Below are 24,735 nucleotides of genomic sequence, written 5' to 3'. Positions count from 1 at the left end.
ATAAATATGTGTGGAAATAAACCTAAAGCCTGTCTTAAATAACTTGATAGAAGAGGCTATGTATATACTGGGTCTTCCTTGCCAGTCTTCATTAATGGCTAGCACTTAAATGAATTAAATGGTAGGTTTATTTCTAAACAGCCTTAGTAGACACAAACTGACTCAACACAAAATGTAGATTCTACAGCAAGGTTGGAAATGTTGGGTTAACTTGGTGATCCAGAATTTGATTCTGCAGAAAAGAAACATGAGTTTATCTTCTATATTTTCCTAAATCAAAACAGCAGGATCATGTTGATGAAGCATATGCAAATTGTCTTTAATACAATTTATCAAATATGAGTTGAATGTTACAATGGCAAATATAAACAGTCACTAATAAAATACTTTTTATCGTGATAGGATTAGGACTTAATTCTTTGACTTAGATTTTTAAGTCTGTATTGCTAAGATCATAAAAGTTTGTCATCCATCATTATTAAATTTACTTTTAAATATAGCTAGTTAGAAAAGATGGCTACTTAGGAAAAAAAAAAATCTGATTCATGTGTAACATGTTTCATGAGTCTCTGATTAAAGAAAATTTGATTACTGCATAAACTATAGTAACTGCTATCTTGGAAATTCTGGTGCATACAAATCAACTGGCCAATTTTGTAGGTCAACAGACTTTTTGTATGGTGGCCATCATTGTTTCATAGATAACCAAAAATAGAAATTATTTGAAACATCAAATAAGGTCCAAATTTGTAGAAGGGTGGGGTGAAGAGCATCCTTAAAAGAAGGGCCAGTCCATGACCTCTTTAATGCAGCTGCATGGAGCAGAAGAAAAGGACTAATCATAACTTTGCGTAATCTGTCCCCTTTTGTTCTCTAAGCTTCATTACATTCTTTTTGTAAATTATTTCCAGGTTAAGACAAGACAAAGACTTTATGAGAAAGAACACCAGGAATAGGTTTTGTGTAGTTTTTCTTTTCAGAAACTAGTTTGGTTATAGCCTAATAACTATCATGGGAATTTGGGAATTAATGACTATGTTTAAGCCAAAAGTGGTGTGTATTTTAGAGGTTCAGAATCACTTAGCAACTACCTGAATAAACTGAAAGCGAGGCCAACTGAGTTCAAGTAGTCAAACAGCTGTTACGCTACAAATACTAATATTACCTTCTAAATAGTTTTGACATTCATATTTGATGTCATTCAACTGTTATCCATATTAATCATTGGGGTTTTAACGTGCTATTTTAAAAAATTATTTTTTAAACTTTCCCTTCCTAGCAACAGCCTCTAAATTTGCTGGTCCACCCCAAACTGTTCCTAGAAGATCTCTCTCACTCTGTAATGCCTCCTCTAAACAAAGCTCTTTGCAGCAAGAAACAGATTTTTTCAAAGCTCTGATTACTTCTGGTGGCCCTTTGATAAACTGCTGTAGCCACTCTTGGGCCTCTTTGAGACATTCGGTTTCGTCTGAAGACTGCAAGATGTCCTCCACCATTCCTATATGTAATGCTTTTTCTGAATCCAGCTTAAGGGCCCCACTTAATACTTTGAGAGCTTGTCTACTGCCGATAATCTGAACCAGCCGGGTGGCACCGCCCCAGCTTGGTATTATGCCCATCTCCTTGTGGACAAATCTGATCTCACTCTCTGTAGTCATTAATCTGCAAAAGAGAAAAGAAAACTAATTGAAAGTATGTATGCTTTAGTCACAAAGTACTACCTATTCATAATCTGACCTGAAATCATAGATCTTTATAGGTAGCTGTGTCATTAAAAATAATGTTCAAAAAACCTGGCCAAGTATAGAATTCAGTTTACTACACGGCATTTCACGCTTCTGTCTGAAAACAAGGTCACCAATCTTGTGTTACCTTTTACTTTGCATATATGAATCTAATCTTTACGTTTATCCTGAAAACCCAATCTAAAGTGAGTGGCAGCCTAATGAGAAAACCTGGATTAAAGTGAATATATGGGAGTAGGAAATGTTAGGTGCATACTATTAAAAAAAATGTACAATAAGTTACAGTCAGTAGTTCTCAGGGTGAAAGTACTCTTTTCTAACTTGGGATTTTTTAACTCCACTCTTCGCACAAGTATTTACTAAGCTCTACCAACGCCAGGTGGTCTAGATGCAGGACTACAGGAATGACCAAAATAAACTCTCTGCTCAGTTTACATTCCTGTTAGGAGAGAAAGACACTGAACAACAATATAATGTCAAGGGTGATAAATGCTACAAAGAAAACGGGGCAAGGGACTAGAGAATGAGGATACATGTGTTGGGTGTGAGCAATTTTATATGGAAAAGGCCTCTGAATTTCTGAGCAACTACCCAAGTGAGTGAGCAATGCAAAATTCTGGAAGGGAATTCCAGGAAGAGGGAATTACAAATGCAAAGGCCTTGAAGCAGAACTGCTTAGTATCTCTGGGGACCAGGCTTATGTAGCAGGAATAGAGCCAACAGAAATGGGGAATGAGATCAGAGTGAGCTTATAGGCACTTGGATAGGAGGTCAGATTTTATTTTTTAAGTGTGAGGCTCTAGGAGGAGGCTGTCCAAAGGAGTAATACCTGATTTATTTTATAAGAGTTGCCTATTTAGCATTTAACAGCACACCAACTATTTAAGGAACTTTATGTTAACTAATCCTCAGAACAACCCTGGAGGTACAGTAGTATCCTCATTTTGCAGACAGAAACAGAGGCAACAGATTAAATAAATAACACACCCAAGGCCATGCAGCTATAGCAGGGACAGCATTTTAAATCCAAGTAAATTAACCTCTTACCCTCCCACTACATACAATAGGTAGCTAGAGGAGAGTGGAAGCGGGGATGCCAGTAAGAAAGTTGACAGTGGCTTCTGTTGGACTTGAGAGGGATGATTTCCTACAGCAGGGATTCATTTTCCCCAAATACTGGGACTTTTATGTACAGGGTGATTAATCAAGTGGAACAATAAAAGGGAATAAACAGAGACTAGTAGGCACGGCAATCATATTTACCAGTTAAATATGTGTATGCTGTTATTAATAGGCTGCATGAAGCCACAGTGTTTGGGGAATGCAGCCGATCAGTATTTTGACTGCATGCCTCAATGCATTCACTATTAAAATATAATTTTGTCTAAGGGTCATGTCTGAATTTTAATTTTTTAAGAAAAATTATTGCTTCCAAGCTACTCATTACAAAAATGAAGACTAAGTAAGTTCTGCATTTCCCAAGCGTTCAATGCCCAGCTGCAGGTGGTTGGTGCTTTTAGCACCAAGAACAACAGACTCTCAGTCTTTGACCCTTTAATCAAGAGAAATATTCCAATAGAGAATTCTCACAAAAGCCTATTTACTAACCCACTGGGAAAGAGGACGTTCTCCTTGCAGCTGTGAATTCCTATGAGGGAAAATCTGCCTCAAATATGGACCACTGCTTTTAGAAGCAAACAGCCATGAAAGTAGTAAGTTTTCAATAAATAATTTTCAAGTGGGAGGGAAGAAGGAACCAAGTGTCTTAAGAATCTGAACTAGCCCCAAATTGTGAGGGAAGAACAGCTTCCTTAAACAGAAATCAAGGTCAAAAGAAAGTAGAAATTACAGTAATGTCTAATAGAGTTGGAAATAATATTAATATTGAAAATCCTATAAAGCTTGTCACAGATAAAACTGTCATAGTTCCTAATTATACCCTGGAACTGACATTGATGGCTCAGAGCTATGTCTACAATACAAAGAAAGACTATGTCAGGAAAAAATTCACTTAAAGTCATCTGAACATAAAAGCTGGTTAAAGTCCTAGATGTTGGGCTAATGCAGGTGAACTTATGACAACAAAAGTTATTATGTATAAAGCATATATATATTTGGAATTGCTTCTAAAGAATAACATTTATTATCATCTTTATACCATGTGTGGTTGTTTTCCTTTTGCCATGTTTTATAAGGTGAGGTATCACTTGTAAAGGACGCTAACAAATCCAGAGGCTGTCCTTGTATAAATACCTGTTGTGATCAAACTCTGACATCTATTCTTTATATGTCATGCCTAGGGTGTACTTGTGAACTGAAGTGCATATTACATTAGTAAATAAGACCAAAAATTTTATTAGTGACAAAAGAACACAAAGTAGTTTAACAATGAGAGAAATATGGGACATTTAGATGATAACCTTTCACAAGACTCTCTTTTAATCTAAAAGTTCAAGGTTAAATATAAAATTTTCAGTAGTGATAACCAGAATTTATGAAGAAAATGTCACATCAACAAGATACATCCAAAATTAGAAACTTCTTCCTAAGAGCCCTTATAAGATTATATACTAATTCCTGCTAGTTTAGATGCAGTTATCTGGTACCACCTATCAGATAGTTTATTGCAAGTGATAATCTATTAATCTATGTAGAAAACTGGAAGACCCAAATCTTAAGATTCTGAAGCCCTATAGCAGACTCATTAAACCACATTAACTCTCTTATTTTGACAAGTAAAAGAATTTTAAGTATCCTCTGACTGTTAGTGTCATTATCATTGGCAAGACTGAAAATTTCCTGTGACACCCTCTGAGAGGGGTGATGAAATTAATCTAAATTGGATATACCTGGTGGTGTGGTATGGCTTTATCAGGAAAAACTAACCATAACTTGGAAGAGTATCTTTTGACAGGTGTTGCAAAGTCAATGTTGATACCTGAAAGGACTCTTCATTTTGCTACTAATTTCTGATGTAAACTCATCAGAAATATATATATGCTGTAAGTTTCAGGACTTTGAACAAAGATATTCAAGAAAAACAACTACCAAACTGTACTAAAATAGGAAACTTTTTAGTAAAAGTTATTTTTTAAAAGTGTTAAAAATGTTTATTATTAAAGAAAGGTACTTTTCATGAACTCCATGGCAAAGAAACGAGAAACACATAGATAATTGCACTGGGGAAGAGTATAGCTTAAGCCAGACTACCAGGCCTGACCACTAGACCGGCTGCATTTTACACCTTGTAAAACACAGAAGAGACCAAAGACTCAATGGTATAAAGAGGATGAGGAAGGGTAGATTATTTAACATCCCTGGGCCTCTGTATGCTTGTCCAGCAAATAGATATAAAGATAGTATTTATGCCTTAGAATTTCTATGAGTACTACAATAAATGAGTTTATATGAAAGTTACTTAGGACATATATACGCCACAATTCTGTTAATCCCAGAGGAACTTGCTTATATTTTTTTTTTAAAAAAAAAATCAGTGTGGGACTTCCCTGGCAGTTCAGTGGTTAAGACTTCACCTTTCAGTGCAGGGTGTGTGGCTTTGATCCCTGATTAGGGAGCTAAGATTCTAACATGCCTCCTGGCCAAGAAATCTAAATATAAAAAAAAGCAATATTGTAACCAATTCAATGAACACTTTAAAAATGGTCCACATCAAAACAAAAAAAGTGTGACATTTTCTGCCTCTGCCACATCTATAGAACACAGTATTATTTATACTTTTATTTGGTATATAAAAACTGTATTTTATAGCCTCACCGTACACATATTACATTCTCTGTGTACTATCTTTCATTATTATCAAGTTGGTTGCCTTAATAGGTAAGTCACTACAAATAATAGCAGTGTTTCTGCTAGAATGGCATTATAAAGTTTTTTCCTGGACTAAAGTCATTCAGTCTCTAAAGTATTGAAATGTAAAAGAGCTATACTTGCACTGGAAGCCCAGCAAATAATGATATACTACCTTTCCTCAATATCTGTTAATGGAGACTACAAAATATATACAATTCTTAATTTCCAAAGAAAGGTAGAAATAATACTGTGTTCTGTATAGATAACGGCTGAAGTGGAAGATTCCAAGTTGATTTTTTTTTTAAAAAACAGACATATACCTAAGACTAACTTAAGGAATATTGTGCAATGTAAGTAAATAAATATAAATATTTATTAATTTTAGTATATAAATATTTAAAATTTTAAAGACAGCAGTCCTGTTATAAAATTAAATCACATGATATCATAAATTTAAAGTCTGGAATCATTGATTTAAATAAACTTTTAGGGTCAGAAATTGCTGGTCGTTTACATGACATTAAGAACAAACCAAATACAACAAAGCAAACTGTAGTGACATGGGGAAATATGGTACATAAGCAGCAACATCTTTGATCACAAACAATACTTTTTTAGAATCATGCCTTGAACACAGACGCTTATTTGTTTGTGCGAGTACCTTCCTGGCATTTTCTTCCTCCTGTTCTCTACCTGCCATCACATCACAAGACAAATTATAGAAAATAGAGGGAAAGATCTCAAAGATCCTCCCCTTATCTCACCTTTCTGATTTCCTTCTCTGAGCTGATTGGTCTCATCAGGCTCCATGTACTTTATGTAAAGAGACTGCTTGATTAAGAAAGTATGTGGTTGAATGAAGTTTTTTTCCATTTGTGCATGTGTGTGTGCATTTGCGTGTGATGGTGGTGGTACAGGGAAAGAGAAACAAACAGGAGAATGTTTGGGGAATATAAAGTCTGATTTTAATATTCAGTTGTAATCCTAGCATGCTCAGAGAAGGGGATGTTCTTGATATCACAGGCTCTGAAGACAGACTTTCCACATAACACAGTGATAACTACAGAAAAAGCAGCATGCACAGGAAATGTGACTGCTTCCTGAGGTGGACATCTCATATTCAGAGTACAGGCACTGCCTCAGCAAAAATGGAATTTGCTTTTTAATGACTGGGATGTGTTGGTTCGGGTGTTTATGTGCACATTTGTGCAAGTATGAATATTATGTTGTATTTCATGTTTGACTTATTAGGTTAGTATTTTAAGAAAAGGGCTATGTACAGTAGCTCCCTTGGGAAGGGCCTGTTTACAGCTCCCTTTCTTTGTAATATACTTTGAACTAATAGGTAGCAGCTGGAAATGCTAATACCTTTGGCTGAGAGTTATTTATATTCATGAAATCAATGTTCAAGATTGAAAACAAATTAAATAGCAGGCTCTAAATTGCATAATTGAGAATTTTATTCCTCTAGGGAGATGATGGAATAAAAATGTGTTTTTCTTCCAGTGTATAAACAGCAAAATCTTAAAATACTCCAAAGAAAAACAAAAAGAAAATGCAGACAATTCACACAGATACACATCAATGAACATATGAAAATGTATGCCTCACCAAAACCTTAAAAAACACAAAATAAAATTTTTGATTATCAAAGTTAAAAGAGTAATACTTATTGTAAAAAAGGATGCTCTCAAATAGACACTCATACTGCTGGTCGTAGCATTTGATTTTTTTTTTTTTTTTTTGAAGTCGGTCAGTCGTGCTCTCTTTACGACCCCATGGACAGTAGCCTGCACCAAGCTCCTCCATCCATGGGATTTTCCAGGCAAGAGTACTGGAGTGGGTTACCATTTCCTTCTCCAGGGAATCTTCCCAACCCAGGGATCGAACCCAGGTCTCCCGCATTGTAGGCAGACGCTTTACCATCTGAGCCACCAGGGAAGTCCAATGCGTAGTCGGCAGGATTTGAACCTGTGTGGGGAGACCCCAGTGGATTTCTAGTCCATCGCCTTAACCACTCGGCCACGACTACATATGCGGTCACAAACTAGCAGAATCTTTCCTGGAGGGTAACCTGGCACTATATATCAAAACTCTTAAACATGTTCACATTCTTTAACTAAGTACCTGAAGTACTTAGTGTTAGGATTTATAGAATAAATCAAAGAAAATACTCCAAAATGACAAAGCCTTACATATAAGGCAATTATCACAGCATTAATCATGATAGAGGAAAATTAGAAACAGCCAAAAGGGTACATCCAAACTGATGGAACATTTTTAAAAATTTTAAATTCATATTTTTCAAGTATACAAGTGATATGGGAACACTGTCCTTAAATATAGACTATAGGTCATATGATCCTAATTTTTTAAAAAAAGAAAATTATATGTCTGTTTTTAAAAAGATATGAAGAAAGCACACTGCAGTGCTAATGCTAATTATCGTTGGCTGCAACTTTAATTTTTATGTTATAGCTAACTCTATATTCTTAAAATTTTTAATATACAGTAATGTATATTTTATTATTATAATATTTACAATATGTTCAAAGTAAGTTATTTTCAAAATAATCTTCCCTTGTGGCTTATTTGGTAAAGAATATGCCTGCAGTGTGGGAGACCCAGGATCAATTCCTGGGTCGGAAAGATCTCCTGGAGAAGGGAATGGCTACCCACTCCAGCATTCTTACCTGGAGAATCCCATGGACAGAGGAGCCTGGTGGGCTGCAGTCCATGGGGTCACAAAGAGTTAGACATGACTGAATGACCAACGCACAAAGTAATCTAGAATGTTGCTATTCAATGTGTGGTCTGTGAACCAGTAATATCAGCATCAGCTCAGGCTTTACCCCTGAGATGAAATCAGAACTGCATTTCAACAAAATCCTCAGGCGATTCATATTCACCAGAATGTACACAATATCCTTTTACAATTAGAAAGCACAATAATCATTCTTAAAGTATCATTATCTGCATTACTTTCTATTGATGTTATCACACAAACTTAGTGGCTTAAAAAACATTATCTCAGTTCTGAACATGAAGAATTCTGACAACTAAGTGCAGTACATGATCCTGCAGTAGAGGAAAAATGTCCAGGAGTGCTATAAGGACACCATTGCCAAACTGACACAATTAGAATACGGATAGTGTATTAGATAAAAGTATGGCATCAATGTTAAATTTCTTGCATTTGACAACTGTGTGCTGTGGTTGTATAAAGAACACTCTAGGTCTTCATTAGAGTATAGTAAGTTACTATATGGACTTTTGCTGACAAAGGTCCATCTGGTCAAAGCTTTGGTTTTTCCAGTAGTCATGTATGGATGTGAGAGTTGGACCATAAAAAAGGCTGAGTGCTGAAGAATTGATGCTTTTAAACTGTGGTGTTGGAGAAGACTCTTGAGAGTCCTTTGGACTGCAAGGAGACAACCAGTCAGTCCTAAAGGAAATCAGCCCTGAACATTCATTGGAAGGACTGATGCTGGAGCTGAAGCTCCAATCCTTTGGCCACCTGATGTGAAGAGCCGACTCATTGGAAAAGACCCTGATGCTGCGAAAGATTGAGGGCAGGAGGAGAAGGGGATGACAGAGGATGAGATGATTGAATGGCATCACTAACTCAATGGACATGAGTCTGAGTGAACTCCGGGAGTTGGTGATGGACAGGGAAGCCTGGTGTGCTGCAGTCCATGGGGTCGCAAAGAGTCAGACACAACTGAGCGACTGAACAACTAGTTCTTAAAAAAAAGAATATATATTTATATGTGTGTTTGGGTGTATAAAGGAGTAAAAGGGTAAGATGTTTGTAACTTACTCTCAAATTTCTCATAAAAAATTAAATATATGTGTGTGTGTATATATATAAAACATACTATACACACACACACAAGAGGTGAAAAAAGGAAGAGCAAAATGTTAAAAATTGGTGAAGTTCCATTATAATATGGTACAGGGAGTCTTTGTCTATTCCATGACTGGTTCCAGGATCCCACAGATATCAAAATCCTCAGATGCTTAATTTCCTTATATAAAATGGTATAGTATTTTTATATAACCTGTACACATCCTCCCATATAGTTTAAATATCTCTAGATTACTTATACCTAATTCAGTGTAAAAGGAACATCAGTAGCTGCAAGCACATGGCAAATTCAAGTTTTGCTTTTTGAAATTTTCTTGAATTTTTTTCCAGAATATTTTCAGTCCTTGGTTGAAATCTTGAATTTGGAACCCACAGGTACAGAGGGCTGACCGTAATTTCAAACCAAAAGCACAATTCCAATTTCACTCTTATACCAAATTAAGTAGCAAAAACTGAGTAACAGACAACTAAACTGATGACATGTTTCTGACTGCCAAAAGTTGACGCTGAAAACTCAAGCAGTCTGAGTTTGCAATTTCCTATTTTCTAGGATATTTCTGAGAGATTTTCCTTTTGTTGAATGATAGGGTATAAGACAAGGGGAATCAAGGAATGAGTGTTCTAAGTACCTCCTAATGCACACTCTAGAATCTTGAGCTTGAAACCAATCTAAGAAACTATAATATAATAACACATTAAGTAATTTTTGGATCAATGAACCTTTATCAATTTGGTGTATCTAAACAAGTTTAAAAAGATGCAGTTCACAACGTAACTTAGAGTAACAAAGTTACCAATTTTAATTGGTGATCAAATAGGAATATAAAAGTTAGCAAAAAAAAAAACAAACCAAAACTGGCAACTATATTCTCTATGACAAGCCCTTGTGATGGAGGTAGAAGAGTTCCACAAAGACGTCCAGGCCCTAATCCCAGGAAGCTGTGCATATGTTACTTTACATGATAAAAGGGACTATGCAGATCTAATTATTAAGATTGTGTGTGTGTGTGTGTGTGTGTGTGTGTGTGTGTATGTGTTTATCTCTCTCTCTCAAAATAGAGGCATTATCCCAGATTATCTGAGTGGGCTCATTCTAACCAGTGAGCTCTTAAAAACAGAAAACTTTCCCCAGTTGGAGTCAGAGAGATGAAGCAGAGGGAAAAGTGAGAAAGATTTAAAGTATGAAAGGAACTTAACCCACCACTGCTGAAGGGGGTCGCATGGAGAACAAGAGAAGGAATACAGGCATCCTCTAAGAGAGAAGACTGGCCCCTGGCTGGCATGCTGACAGCAAAACAGAGACCTCAGCCTTACAAGTGCACGGGACTGGATTCTACCAGCTGAAACCAGGATGAGCCTGGAAGTGCACTCGCCCCCGAGTCCTTAGAGCTCAGTCCGGTCAACCTACTGACTTGTGCCTTTCGTGACCAGGTTTAGAGAACCCAGTTCAGCCCAGCCAGACTTCCAACCTACATATCTGTGAGATAAATAGGTACTGTTATAAGCCACTAAATTTGTGGTGATTTGTTATGGCTGCAATAGAAAAGTAATATTCAAATACATATTTTCTTAATTTGTGCTTCATTTAATCAAGACAAATTTAAAATTTAGAATCAGATTATTTTATCACAGTTCTAGCTTTTTATTTCCTCATCAATTTTGTCACTAAAGAGAAACATAATGTTTGAGTGACTAGTTTTTGAACACTGTGGAATGACAATTTTTAAGTTATCAGCTTTAGAAAATGTTTTTTACAAGCCATTTTCTCTAAGCAAGTTTAACATGAAAATGATGACTCAACTGAAGGCAATTCAGTATGAGAGTCTATATATGTTATGTAGACCTGAGTGTTTCTGACGTATTAATTCATTACATGTATTATCAGCTAGTGCTTAAAGGGTTTCAGGGCAGGGAGTGGGGTAATGCTGGAATGCTGTATAAGCTCACTTATTAGGAATATTCATATTAAAAATATTTCTCAAAAAAAAGTGTTTCTCATCTCCTGAAATAGTTTTCAGTTTGTTATAGAAAATAACCAACAGAGCAATGGTGAAGTTAGGTGGAAGATCAGCTAGAGTAATTTATACTGGTTTATCGCTATCTTGTAACTAGTGGTTAGTAATGTACTTCAGTTATACAAGCCTCTCTATTAGCCTTTATCTTTAAGAACTCTTGTATTGAGTGTGTACATTTAAAAGAGCTGAATAGTCTAGGAGAGTTTTTCACACTTCTATTGTAAAGGACCAGTTTCCATGTTTTTAAAACGTCTTGTAAATTGTGAACCAAGAATTTTATAAAATGTAATAAAACTGTATTACTAAAAATACTAAACGAAAAACCAAGACACAACTTTCGTGAATGGCAGTGCCAAGCTAGCATCAGTCTGTTCAGTTCAGTTCAGTCGCTCAGTCGTGTCTGACTCTTTGCGACCCCTTGAATTGCAGCACGCCAGGCCTCCCTGTTCATCACCATCTCCCGGAGTTCACTCAGTCTCACGTCCATCGAGTCAGTGATGCCATCCAGCCATCTCATCCTCTGTCGTCCCCTTCTCGTCCTGCCCCCAATCCCTCCCAGCATCAGGGTCTTTTCCAATGAGTCAACTCTTCACATGAGGTGGCCAAAATACTGGAGTTTCAGCTTTAGCATCAGTCCTTCCAAAGAACACCTAGGACTGATCTCCTTTAGAATGGACTGGTTGGATCTCCTTGCAGTCCAAGGGACTCTCAAGAGTCTTCTCCAACACCACAGTTCAAAAGCATCAATTCTTTGGCGCTCAGCTTTCTTCACAGTCCAACTCTCACATCCATACATGACCACTTGAAAAACCATAGCCTTGATTAGACGGACCTTTGTTAGCAAAGTAATGTCTCTGCTTTTCAATATGCTATCTAGGTTGGTCATAACTTTCCTTCTAAGGAGTAAGCATCTTTTAATTTCATAGCTGCAGTCACCATCTGCAGTGATTTTGGAGCCCAAAAAATAAAGTCAGCCACTGTTTCCACTGTTTCCCCATCTATTTCCCATGAAGTGATGGGACCGGATGCCATGATCTTAGTTTTCTGAACATTAAGCTTTAGGCCAACTTTTTCACTCTCCTCTTTCAGTTTCAGGGCTTCCCTGGTGGTTCAGAGGGTAAAGCATCTGCGTACAATGTGGGAGACCTGGGTTCGATCCCTGGGTTGGGAAGATCCCCTGGAGAAGGAAATGGCAACCCACTCCAGTATTCTTGCCTGAAGAATCCCATGGATGGAGGAGCCTGGTGGGCTACAGTCCACAGGGTCACAAAGAGTCAGACACGACTGAGCAACTTAACTAACTAATTAACTAAGGACTAAGTAATCTTTAATTATTTTTTCTGTGATTTTGCCTTTTGTCCTAAACCCTAACTCCACCCAAACACAGATTAGGAATGAGTATAAAAGATGAAGCAAAAGTCTAATAAATGCTTAACGATGAGCACACGACTCTGTGTTAGAGGGTACATTTTGTCCAGAGTACATCTATAAAGTTTTAATTTTCACTTACTTTTATGTAGAGGATTTTTAAGTGTAATAATGTATATTTACATATAGCTTAGGATTCTTTAGATATATTACATTATATCTAAATATATACTTTATATTTATATATCATATAATTATATGTTTAAATGATATATTTCACAAGTATTTCAGGGTAAAGTGAGAAAAGCATTTAGTCCTTTCACACACACGTTTTCTATTTAGTCTCATATTGTCCATAAAGCCAATATAACTGCTTCCTCCTCACAGAATGAAAATGTAGCTTCCTGATAAAATCTGCAATTAGGGCCATATAGTCAAAGCTATGGTTTTTCCAGTAGTAATGTATGAATGTGAGAGCTAGACCATAAAGACAGCTGAGCATTGAAGAATTAATGCTTTTGACCTGTGGTCTTGGAGAAGACACTTGTGAGTCCCTTGGACAGTAAGGAGATCAAACCAGTCAATTCTAAAGGAAATCAGTCCTGAATATTCATAGGAAGGACTGATGCTGAAGCTGAAACTCCAATACCTTGGCCACCTGATGCAAAGAACTGACTCCTTGGAAAAGACCCTGATGGTGGGAAAGAATGAAGGCAGGAAGAGAAGGGGATGACAGAGGATGAGATGGTTGGATGGCATCACCGACTCAATGGACATGAGTTTGAGTAAGCTCCGGGAGCTGGTGATGGACAGGGAAGCCTGGCGTGCTGCATGCAGGCCGTGGGGCTGAGCGACTGAACTGAATACAATCTGCACTGATGACAGCAGAGGGCACTGCCATGTGAAATGGCCGGGTTTTGTTGTACACAAGAATCCTCCTCAATCAGCAAGGTCTAGTTTTGAAAGGGGCTTCCCCAGGTGGCGGTGCTCAAAGGTGAAGAATTTGCGTGTAATGTAGGAGCCGCAGGTTCAATCCCTGGGTGGGGAAGATCCCCTGGAGTAGAGCATAGCAGTCCACTTCAGTATTCTTGCCTGAAGAATCCCATGGAGAGGAGCCTGGCAGACTACAGTCCATAGGGTCACAGAGAGTCAGATACAACTGAAGCAGCTTTAACACAGTTTTCAAATTGACTAGGATCTTTGTAATTTGTTTTATATACCCAAACTATTTTAAAATCTCAATTTATTTGAATACAAAGTGATATGTTTCAACTTATAAACTAAAACCTGAGTCATAAACTTTAAAAAGTTACCTCTTTTGCATGAACTAGCTAACTGACTCTTTCCTCATAGTATTTCTATTAGTATGCTATTTATATTTAGTTCAAAAGGAAAATAAATAGAATATACTGGTTATAGAATGGTTATAACCTATAAAACTATAAAGGAAAATGAGAAAGTAATTATAAAATTTAGGGTAATACTTTCTTACAGATGGAACTGAAGGGGTTATGACTTAGGGAGTTCAGGAATGCTGATAATGTTTCAATTCTTGACCTATAAGATAGTTACATAGCTTCCTATTTTGTAGCAAGTCATTAAACTGACATTTATGTTTATACGCACAAATGCTTATAAAACATTTATGGTTTATACACAAGAAACCAAAATATAGAAAGACTTACAAAAACTGTATCATTCCTATAAAGTACAGCTGCATGTGTTAGTCACTCAGTCGTGTCCGACTCTTCGTGACCCCACAAACTGTAGCCCACCAGGCTTCTCCATCCATGGAATTCTCCAGGCAAGAACACTGGAGTGGACTGCCATTCCCTTCTCCAAAAGTACAGCTATCCAAAACTAAAAAGAATTCTAGGATTAAAGGGTTAATTGATACCAAATAATTTTATCTAAATGAATCCTCTAATCAGCTCAAAATCCCCACAAAGTTTCTACAAATCACAGTAGAGACGGGGTCTCAGAAAACCTCTTGTCATTAGTAAGAGGAATACCCAAGCAGACCCTTTCCCCATTCTCTTTACTTCTTTGGGTTTGTTTTTTTTGGTTCTTTTCTTGTATAATTCTTGTGACTCTTAAAGTTTCATGTATTTCCTTCACTTCATTCCCCGGGGACTTTGTTGATATGGATTTTTTTCAAAATCATTTTAACTTTTTGAAATGCACAGCAATGAAGTAATTATGGAGTTATATTAGACTGATTATCTACTTTAATGATATGACTGGCAGAAAAAAAAATCTGCTCATCAATCATCTATTTAAAAATATATTAAATACCTATAATTTAGGCAAAGAAATAAATTTCACATGTTAGTTATATTTGGGTGAAGAGTAATACAATTTTTACCCTACCTGAAATCACACGCTGTAGTAACTTCTGCTCCTCCACCCAACGCCCAACCTTGAACCAGTGCAACACTTATTAAAGGAAGTCTGTATATTGAAGGAAGAAGGAAAAATGGATGTTAATATTTTAAATTCTGATATTAAGCTACAAATATTTTAAAAACTTGAGATATAATAGAAACAAAATTATTGATCTATGTTTATAAAAACAAGGACACCTCAAAGTACAGTAGAATGATTAGCCTGTAAACCGTGAGAAGCAAAACAGTATAATAATGAAAATATAATAATTCACACTAAATGCTATGCAAACATCAAAGTGAAGGTGTTAGTAGCTAAGTCGTATCCGATTCTGTGCCACGCCATGGACTGTGTAGCTTGCCAGCTTCCTCTGTCCATGGAATTCTCCAGGCAAGAATGCTGGAGTGGGTAGCCATTCCCTTCTTCAGGGGACCTTCCTGACCCAGGGATCGAACCTGGGCCTCCTGCACTGCCATCTTTACCGTTCTGAGCCACCAGGGAAGCCCCAAACTGATCAACATACCTCCCCAAATCATTATTTATCTTCAACTACAGGCATATGAACTTTCTTCCAAATGAACAGTTGTTTCTGTATAATGCAAGCACACCCCATTTTTTTGTGCTTCATTTAATTGGGCTTCCCTGGTGGCTCAGCTGGTAAAGAATCCACCAGCATGCGGGAAACCTGGGTTCGATCTCTTGGTTGGGAAGATCTCCTGGAGAAGGAAAAGGCTACCCTCTCCAGTATTCTGGCCTGGAGAAATTCATGGACTGTATATAGTCCATGGGGCTGCAAAGAGTCAGACACGACTGAGCAACTTTCACTTTCACTTACTGTGCTGGATTAGGCTTTGGCTAACAATTAGCCAAGCTGTGAATGCAAAGTACAAGTTCTTGAAGGAAATTAAAAGTGCTCCTCCAGTGAACACATGAAAGATAAGAAAGCAAAACAACTTTATTGCTAATAGGAAGAAAGTCTTATTGGTCCAGATATTAGATCAAATTACCCACACTTCCTTAAGTCAAAGCCTAATCCAGAGCAAGGTCCTAACTCTCTTCAGTTCTATGAAGGCTGAGAGAGATGTGGAAGACATAGAAGGAAAGTGTGAAGCTAGCAGAGGTTGGTTTATGAGGATTCAGGAAAGAAGTCGTCTCCATAACGTAAATGTGCTAGGTGAAGCAGCAAGCGCTGACGCAGATCAGATGCCAGGTGCAGCAAGTTACCCTGAAGACCTAAGATAATGCATGAAGCTGACGATGCAGACAAAAGAACCTTATATTAGAAGAAGACGCCATCTAGGACACTCACGGCTAGAGAGACGTTAATGCCTGGCTTCAAAGCTTCAAAGGGCAGGCTGACTCTCGTTTCAGGGGCAGCCTGTTACTAGTTGAAACTAAATGCTCATTTACCACTCTGAAAATCCTAGGGCTCTTAAGAATTATGCTCAATCTACTCAGTTCAGTTCAGTTCAGTCGCTTAGTCATGTTCGACTCTTTGCGACCCCATGAATTGCAGCACGCCAGGCCTCCCTGTCCATCACTAACTCCCGGAGTTCACTCAGACTCACATCCATCGAGTCGGTGATGCCATCCAGCCATCTCATCCTCTGTCGTCCCCTTCTCCTCCTGCCCCAATCCCTCCCAGCATCAGGCTCTTTTCCAATGAGTCAACTCTTCACATGAGGTGGCCAAAGTACTGGAGCTTCAGCTTTAGCATCAGTCCTTCCAAAGAACACCCAGGACTGATCTCCTTTAAGATGGACTGGTCGGATCTCCTTGCAGTCCAAGGGACTCTCAAGAGTCTTCTCCAACACCACAGTTCAAAAGCATCAATTCTTTGGCGCTCAGCTTTCTTCACAGTCCAACTCTCACATCCATACATGACCACTGGAAAAACCATAGCCTTGACTAGACTGACCTTTGTTGGCAAAGTAATGTCTCTGCTTTTCAATATGCTATCTAGGTTGGTCATAACTTTCCTTCCAAGGAGTAAGCATCTTTTATTTCATGGCTGCAGTCACCATCTGCAGTGATTTGGGGGCCCAAAAAAAGTCTGACACTGTTTCCACTGTTTCCCCATCTATTTCCCATGAAGTGATGGGACCAGATGCCATGATCTTAGTTTTCTGAATGTTGAGCTTTAAGCCAACTTTTTCACTCTCCACTTTCACTTTCATCAAGAGGCTTTTTAGTTCCTCTTCACTTTCTGCCATAAAGGTGGTGTCATCTGCATATCTGAGGTTATTGATATTTCTCCCGGCAATCTTGATTCCAGCTTGTGCTTCTTCTAGCCCAGTGTTTCTCAATCTACTCAGTGTTATGTAAATAGAACAACAAAGGCTGGGTGAGCACATCGGTTTACAATGTGCTTTATTGAATATTTTAAGTCCACTGCTGATTTACTGCTCAGAAAAAAACAGATTTCTTGCAAACTATTACTGCCCATTGACAATGAAATGCACCTGATCACCCAAGAGCTCCGATGAAGGTGTACAGTGAAATAAAAGCTGTTTCTCATTCCTACTAATACAACATCCATTCTGCAGCCTGTGGATCAAGTAGTAATTTTAACTTTCAAGTCTCATTATTTAAGAAATACAATTCATTAGTCTTTAGCTTCCACAGAGAGTGATTCTTCTGATGGATCTGGGCAAAGTAAATTGAAAACCTTCTGGAAAGGATTCACCATTCGAGATGCTCTTGGGGCTTCCCCAGTGGCTCAGCAGATGAAGAATCTGCCTGTGATGCAGGAGACCCAGGAGACTGGAGCTCGATCTCTGGAGGAAGAAATGGCAACCGACACCAGTACTCTTGCCTGCAAAATTCCATCGGCAGAGGAGCCTGGTGACACTATTAAAAACATCTGTGATTAATGGGAAGAACTCAAAACATCATCATTAACAGGAATTTGGAAGAAGCTGATTCCAAACCTCTTGGATGACTTTGAGGGGTTCAAGACATCATTAGAGGAAGTAACTGCAGATGTGGTGGAAACGGCAAGAGAACAACAAGTGGAGCTTGAAAATGTGACTGATTTTGCTGCAATCTCATGATAAACTTTAACAGATGAGCAGTTGCTTCTCATGGATGAGCAAAGAGAGTGGTTTCTTGAGATGGAATCTAATCCTGGCGAAGATGTTGTGACGACTATTGAAATGACAACAAAAGATTTTAAGTATTAAAAAACGTATTTGATAAAGCTGCCACAGCGTTTGAGAGGATTGACTCCAATTTTGAAAGAAGTTCCTCTGTGGGTAAAAATGCTGTCAAACAGCACTGAATGTTACAGAGAAATCGTTCATGAAAGAAGAGTCAACTGAAGCTGAAAATTTCACTGTTGGCTTATTTCAAGAAATTTCCACAGCTACCACAACCTTCAGCAACTACCACCTTGATCATTTAGCAGCCATCAATACTGACCCTGCACCAACAAAGAGATTAAGATTGACTGAAGGCTCAGATGATGATTGGCAATTTTTAGCAATAAAGTGTTTCTCAATTAATATGTACATTTTTAAAGACATAATGCTATCACATACTTAACAGACTACAGTGGAGTATAAATATAACTTTCATATGCACTGGGAAACCAAAAAATTCCGTGGCTTGCTTTATTTTGATACCACTTTGCTGTGGTGCTGTGGTACCCAACCTGCAGTATCTCCAAGGTAAGCCTGTGTACAGGCTTCCCTGGTTGCTCACATGGTAAAGAATGTGCCTGCAATGCAGCAGACCCAGGTTTGATTCCTGCGCCGGGGCAATCCTCTGGAGAAGGAATGGCAACCCACTCCAGTATTCTTGCCTGGAGAAGTCCATGGACAGAGAAGCCTGGCGGGCTACAGTTCACAGGGTCCAAAGAGTTGGACATGACTGAGTGACTAACTAACAAGCTTGTAGAGAGCTCCTGGAACTTCTAAGCACCTGACAACTGGGAATTATTCAGTGTGCTATAGTCTTAGTCGATTTTTGTTGATATCAAATTATAGATGGGAAAATTAAGGCGGTATCAAAAAGGAAGAAATGTGGTATGAAAGGTTCCTACCAAAAATCTTTTCATTCCTCATTGAAATGATCCAGGGACTGATCCTACATAAAAGAATGGTTCTGAAGTAAAAATAGTCTTCACCTTTCATGTTTGCAAAGACCCATTTTGCAGAACTGTGTATTAAAAGGCGAATTCAAATGTTTCAAAAATATATAATTTTTTGTAGGTCTAACCAAAATGAAAAGATACAGGTCTTAAGAAATTACACATTTCTTAACACACACCGCTTCCAAATAAAAAGGATTACCTAAAGAAAAAAACTTTTAAGATTTACTTAAGAAAAGGTTGAATGTGGTAAGAAGTAGGTGAATAGGAACTAATACAATGAAGATCACCCTTTCTAGACTCTCACATATAAAGAGTAACAAAAATACATTCATGTCCAATAAATAAGTGTGCTAAACAAGTATGAATTTCCTTAGTTTTCCTGAATTTTAACTTTTTTTACATTCAGAATATGGAAGTAGACAGCTAATCACTCCAATCATGTCATAGTTTGTAACCCCAAATGCATAATGACAGGAGCCCAATTTTTTTCCTTTTCTTCCTCTTCTAGGTGCAAAGTGAATCCATCTTTCTCAGAAATATGTAAAAGCTTTCTCCAACTGGTAACTCTTTTTCTCTCTCCTTGTGGATACAGATCACTTTGCTATACCGTCTACTACTTTTGAATATTAGGTTACCTTCATGCATCTTTTCTGCTCTAGCATCAGTATTTACCTTCCACATGTCTATCTGAAATATATCCAGATTATAACTAAATACAAGCTCTTTAGGGAAAAGAGCTAAGTCTAAACTCTTTTTACCTCTCAAGGTTCTTATTTTTTAAATATCTGTACGTACTTCACTAACATCTAATTATATGACTGTCCTTGATGGCAAAAATCAATAGTTCATCATTAGAATAAATATGAACCAGAATATATGAATACTGAATTCATATATTCTAAATATGAATAGACTATCAGTGACTATTTTTTAACTAGTGCAAAGCATAGACTAATAAAGAGTTATTTGGGTTTTTTTTAGAAATTGTGTTCTTTTTTTTATTATTGCCTTTTTTATTTTTTAAATTATGAAAATGTAACTCACTTATAGGAGACTTGGAAAATACAGAACAAAGTTACATACAGTTCTACTATATATTACAATTATTTTTTTAATAGATAAAGATTTTTAGTTGGAGTTTCAATAGCAAACTCTGTGGGGCCCTACGTGGGAAACCTTAAAAAAAAGGGGCTAGCTTTAACGGTTGGAAACCAAGATGGCATCCGGTGGAAGAGATAGGGGCGTGGTCTATGTTAAAGTTTTTGATTGGCTCTCTTGACTTCCATGCACATGGACAGTGTGTGATTACCATAGATAGACTCCTGTTAAGCTCATGACAACTTTACTTAATATGCATATTATAATTTGACCTTTAACGTGATTGGTATAACTATGGCATATTCTAATTTGACCTTTAACGTGATTGGTGCAACTATGGGAGGTCTCTCCCAAAACAACCTTGCTTGCCTATATAAATCAAGAGTTTGTGGCAATAAAGCGGAACCACTCGATGGAACCCCTGTCGCATCTGATTGTCTCTCGCTCGCCGAGGGGCTGAGTTGGCGGACAGCAGGCTCACCTCTCCTCGGGACCCCTCAGCTTTGCTGAGGGAAGTTCCTGCCTCCCTCTTTCTGTGGAGCGCCCCCCGCAAAACTCTCAAAAATTAATGGACTGAACATACAAAAAAGTAGAAGGATACAGTAGACCTGAAAGGTACCATGAACCAATTCAACATAATTAAGATTTATACAATTTTCACACAACAGGAGGACACAAATTCTATTCAAGTTCTCATAGACTATAAACTAGGAGGCCCTGGAACATATCCAGGGACATAAAACAAGGTGCAAAAATTTCATGGTCTAAAGGTATCGAGATCAGAGTCTGTTCTCTTACCACGTGGAATGATGCTAAAAATCAGTATCAAAAGATATTTGAAAATAACCCATGTATTTTCAAGTACCATGTGACATTTTACCAAGAGAGATCTTTGACTTAGCCACTGAAAGCCTCAATAAAGTTAGAAGACTGAAAAAACACGGAGGGTGGTTACAGAGAAGAAAGCACAGAAATCATGTTTTAAAAACAAAGATACATTACCTCATAAGTCGTGTTAAGGTGTTTTGCATGAACATGCATACGGCCATTCCATCCTTTAAATAAGAATAAACAGATACAATGTAAATGTTTTACATAAGAAATTAAAAAAAAAACACTTTTAGGATTTAGAAGGTAATAGAGCCAAAAATAATGAAATTTTTAAAATGAGGTTTTCATTTAAAAACTCTTTGAAGCTGTCTGAAATGCAAATGATATTGTATTTATTATGTTGATCTTCAAGCGTTTTTTGAATTCAGCTTTGTATGAAGTATTACCATGGACTTAGGTGTGTAATGGAGAAGGCAATGGCACCCCACTCCAGCACTCTTGCCTGGAAAATCCCATGGACGGTGGAGCCTGGTGGGCTGCAGTCCATGGGGTCGCTAAGAGTCGGACACGACTAAGCAACTTCCCTTTGTCTTTTCACTTTCATGCCTTGGAGAAGGAAATGGCAACCCACTCCAGTGTTCTTGCCTAGAGAATCCCAGGGATGGGGGAGCCTGGTGGGCTGCCATCTATGGGGTCGCACAGAGTCGGACATGACTAAAGCAACTTAGCTGTAGCCGTAGGTGTGTTAAGAGTCAGGTCTCAGAAAAGTGTAGAGTTCTATTCAGGGTAATTTGGAAGGACAAGGCATAAGACATACCCACCTATTATCCCAAATTCTGATCCCCTAAGAATATAAACATAAAAAACAAATTTCTTAATAGTAGTATAAACTCATTGCCTCTTTTTACCCTCATATACTTTCTTAAACCAAGTATAATGTGGTCTTCAGCCTTCTCTCAAAAGACTTTCCTCAAAGGTTTCTAACAATCTCCTATTTGTTAAATTAAATGGCTTTTCCTTATTCTCATCTCCCTCTGTATCTCCATAACATACAGCATCTTCCTTTGATCAATTGTTTCATTTTGATAGTCTCAGTTTCCAACTTCAACTCCCAATCCTCTTCCTATTTCTTTGATTACTATATTCTAGTTTTCTTTTTTGTCTCTTTTTTATTCAGCTAAATACATGTTACCAAAACTCCAATCCATGATTCTCTTTCTCTCCCTTATCTGCAATTTCTTCCTTGGAAGCCTCATCCATTCCCATTGCTTCGACTAGTGTCTCCTTTAGAGTACCAAAACCTGCTAAGAAATTTCACATTCTGCCAACGTTTCAAATTTGGCATGGCAAAACCAACCGGTTACAAAAAGCTGACTTTTAACCCGAGTATCACCACATAATAAAAAAATAAACTTGAGCAAGTCATAACAATGAACTTCAGTTTTCTTACACAATAAGGAAGGAACGAAAAATTTTAAAAACGTGTTCCAATTGATTTAAAGAATGGTTAGAAAGATGAAAATGTACCTAGATGCTTTGTAATAGATCACAGAGTTCTGAATTAACAGGAATGGTTTTTCTAGTCCAAGAGGTTCAGAATTCTTGGCATTATTTTAAACTCCTCCATTTCAGTTTTCCTGTGTTTGCTGAGTTACCAAGCATGTCTCCTCAATCCTTCTTTTGAAATATTTCCAATTTCAATCCCTTTGTCTTCTATTTTCACAAGTTTGAACTTGTGTTACTCATGCTTAGATTATTACAACAGCCTTGTTTCCTAACTGGCCTCTCTGTATTTAATTTCTCTTTCCTCTGTAATGTATCTTGCATCCTGCCTGAAAAACCTCCTTATAGGATGATAATTTCATATCACCAATAAAATAAGGTCAGAATTCCTTGGGAAGGATTGATCCCAAACTATTTTACCAACTTTATTGACCACTGTACCCTTCAGTCAAGCATCTTAACTTCTTCTGCAACAAGCTATTTGCCATTCCTTTAACACCTTACATTTATCGTTGTTCTATGTCTTGGCTCACATTATTCCCACTATTTGGAACAGCTGGTCCTTTTCTCTACCTATTTCAAGGAATGCCTGAATCAAACATTTTTTCAACAACATTTTCTAAATCCCAGAGTAACAACTTTTTCCCTTTGTGTTTCTGCAGTATTTTCCTTTCTCTAACTTAACTAGAGAATTTATAGATTGTATACATTGCGTTTAGATTTATTATTAGTCACATCATCTATACAAGATAAAGACAGGGAACATGATCAGTAGAATGTGGCCCTGGTTCCCAGTCTTCAAAAATCTTGTGAGAAAAAAGAAACGCATCATGCATCAAGGTATAGTACATTAAGTATTCTGAGAAGTGCTTAAACAAGCTGAGAAGAGTGGCAAATAAGAAACAATTCACTGGGTTGGAGTAGTTGAGCAGGCTTTATAGAGGAGAAGAGGAGATGGCATTTGCTAGATAATTTGAGGCTGACAAAACACATTCTTTATCCTCAGAAGCTAGCAGTGTAATCAACGTTCTGCATATAGTATGTGCTTGTTGAAGTTAACTGACTCAGATGAATTTGAGATGGAGAACTACGTTGTTTCACAAAACAAAGGCAATCAATGAGTAGTAAAAAAACAGTATGATACAGCTGGGAAGAATTTGGGGAGGGCCAAAAGGAGGGAGGAGATGCCAGCCCATAATATGTTCTGCCAACCTCCCAGAAATCCTTTTGCTGGACACCATCGAGACTGAGAGATGTATGTGCTGCCAGGAATCAGACCAAATATGGATATAAGTAGATGACTGGCTGGAGATAACCTGGAAAGCTAACTCCCAGTTACAATAAAACCTGAGACCAAGAGCCATGTGGCAGAGCAGCTTTCCTGGGTTCCTTTACCCTGCTGTTCTCTGCCTGGGCATCCCTTCCCAATAAAGCCTTTTGCTTTGTCAGTATGTGTGTCTCCTTGGATAATTCATTTCCGAGTGTTAGACAGGAGCCCACTCTTGGACCCTGGAAATGGTCCCCCTTCCAGTAAGAGAACCATAAATGAGCCTTCCTTTTTTTCCCTAAGTGCCTGTTGTATGAATTTACTAATTTCCTCAAAATACACAGAAGGGTTTTGAGAAATTTATAACAGCTTCTCTACAAGTCAATAAGGCCACAATGGAACTGTACAATAATCACAGCAAAAGCAAAGAAGTTAGACAAGAACTTTGAGGTTGCTGCAAAAATTTAGGCAACAGAGAAATAGGGGGCAACAGACTGGCAGAAACTTAACAAGGGAAGTCACTGGACAAAGGAGGATACTATCTTCAAGGTACATAGAGAATAATACAGGTTTCTAAAAGGCCAAACTTTTCTCGAGGCATCAAACCCATTCACTGCAGAGTAAGAAGGTTTTTATTTCCCCCTATCTGAAAGCTTCAACTGGACTTTTATTATTTCTGTCCTCTGAAAAAAGACTTCTCAGAGTCTCCAGAACATCTGCAGCATCAAGTCACATCTTAGAAATGGGTTAAT

The 24,735-nt window shown here is 37.7% G+C and overlaps 1 protein-coding gene and 1 non-coding gene across 7 annotated transcripts in view; both read right to left on the bottom strand.

The window, feature by feature from the left end:
- Positions 1-289: 289 nt before the first annotated feature.
- ECHDC1 (ethylmalonyl-CoA decarboxylase 1) overlaps positions 290-24,735 on the bottom strand; it is a 57,424-nt gene continuing 32,978 nt past the window's right edge. For all 6 annotated transcript variants that reach the window (XM_040238977.1, XM_040238979.1, XM_040238981.1 and 3 more), the window contains 3 exons: positions 21,385-21,437; positions 15,177-15,257; positions 290-1,662 (listed from right to left, as the gene is read on the bottom strand). In XM_040238977.1, the coding sequence (XP_040094911.1) occupies positions 1,254-1,662; positions 15,177-15,257; positions 21,385-21,437 (543 nt within the window). In that variant the 3' untranslated portion in view covers positions 290-1,253. The remainder of the gene's footprint in view (positions 1,663-15,176; positions 15,258-21,384; positions 21,438-24,735) is intronic.
- TRNAS-AGA lies at positions 7,506-7,587 on the bottom strand. Its single transcript has one exon. It is a non-coding gene; the product is annotated as a tRNA-Ser (tRNA).

This window comes from Oryx dammah, unplaced genomic scaffold (assembly GCF_014754425.2).
Source record: "Oryx dammah isolate SB20612 unplaced genomic scaffold, SCBI_Odam_1.1 HiC_scaffold_4, whole genome shotgun sequence".
Classification (NCBI taxonomy): Eukaryota; Metazoa; Chordata; class Mammalia; order Artiodactyla; family Bovidae; genus Oryx; species Oryx dammah.
The sequence above is the reverse complement of the archived record's forward strand: the minus strand, read 5'-3'. Positions and strand labels throughout refer to the sequence as shown.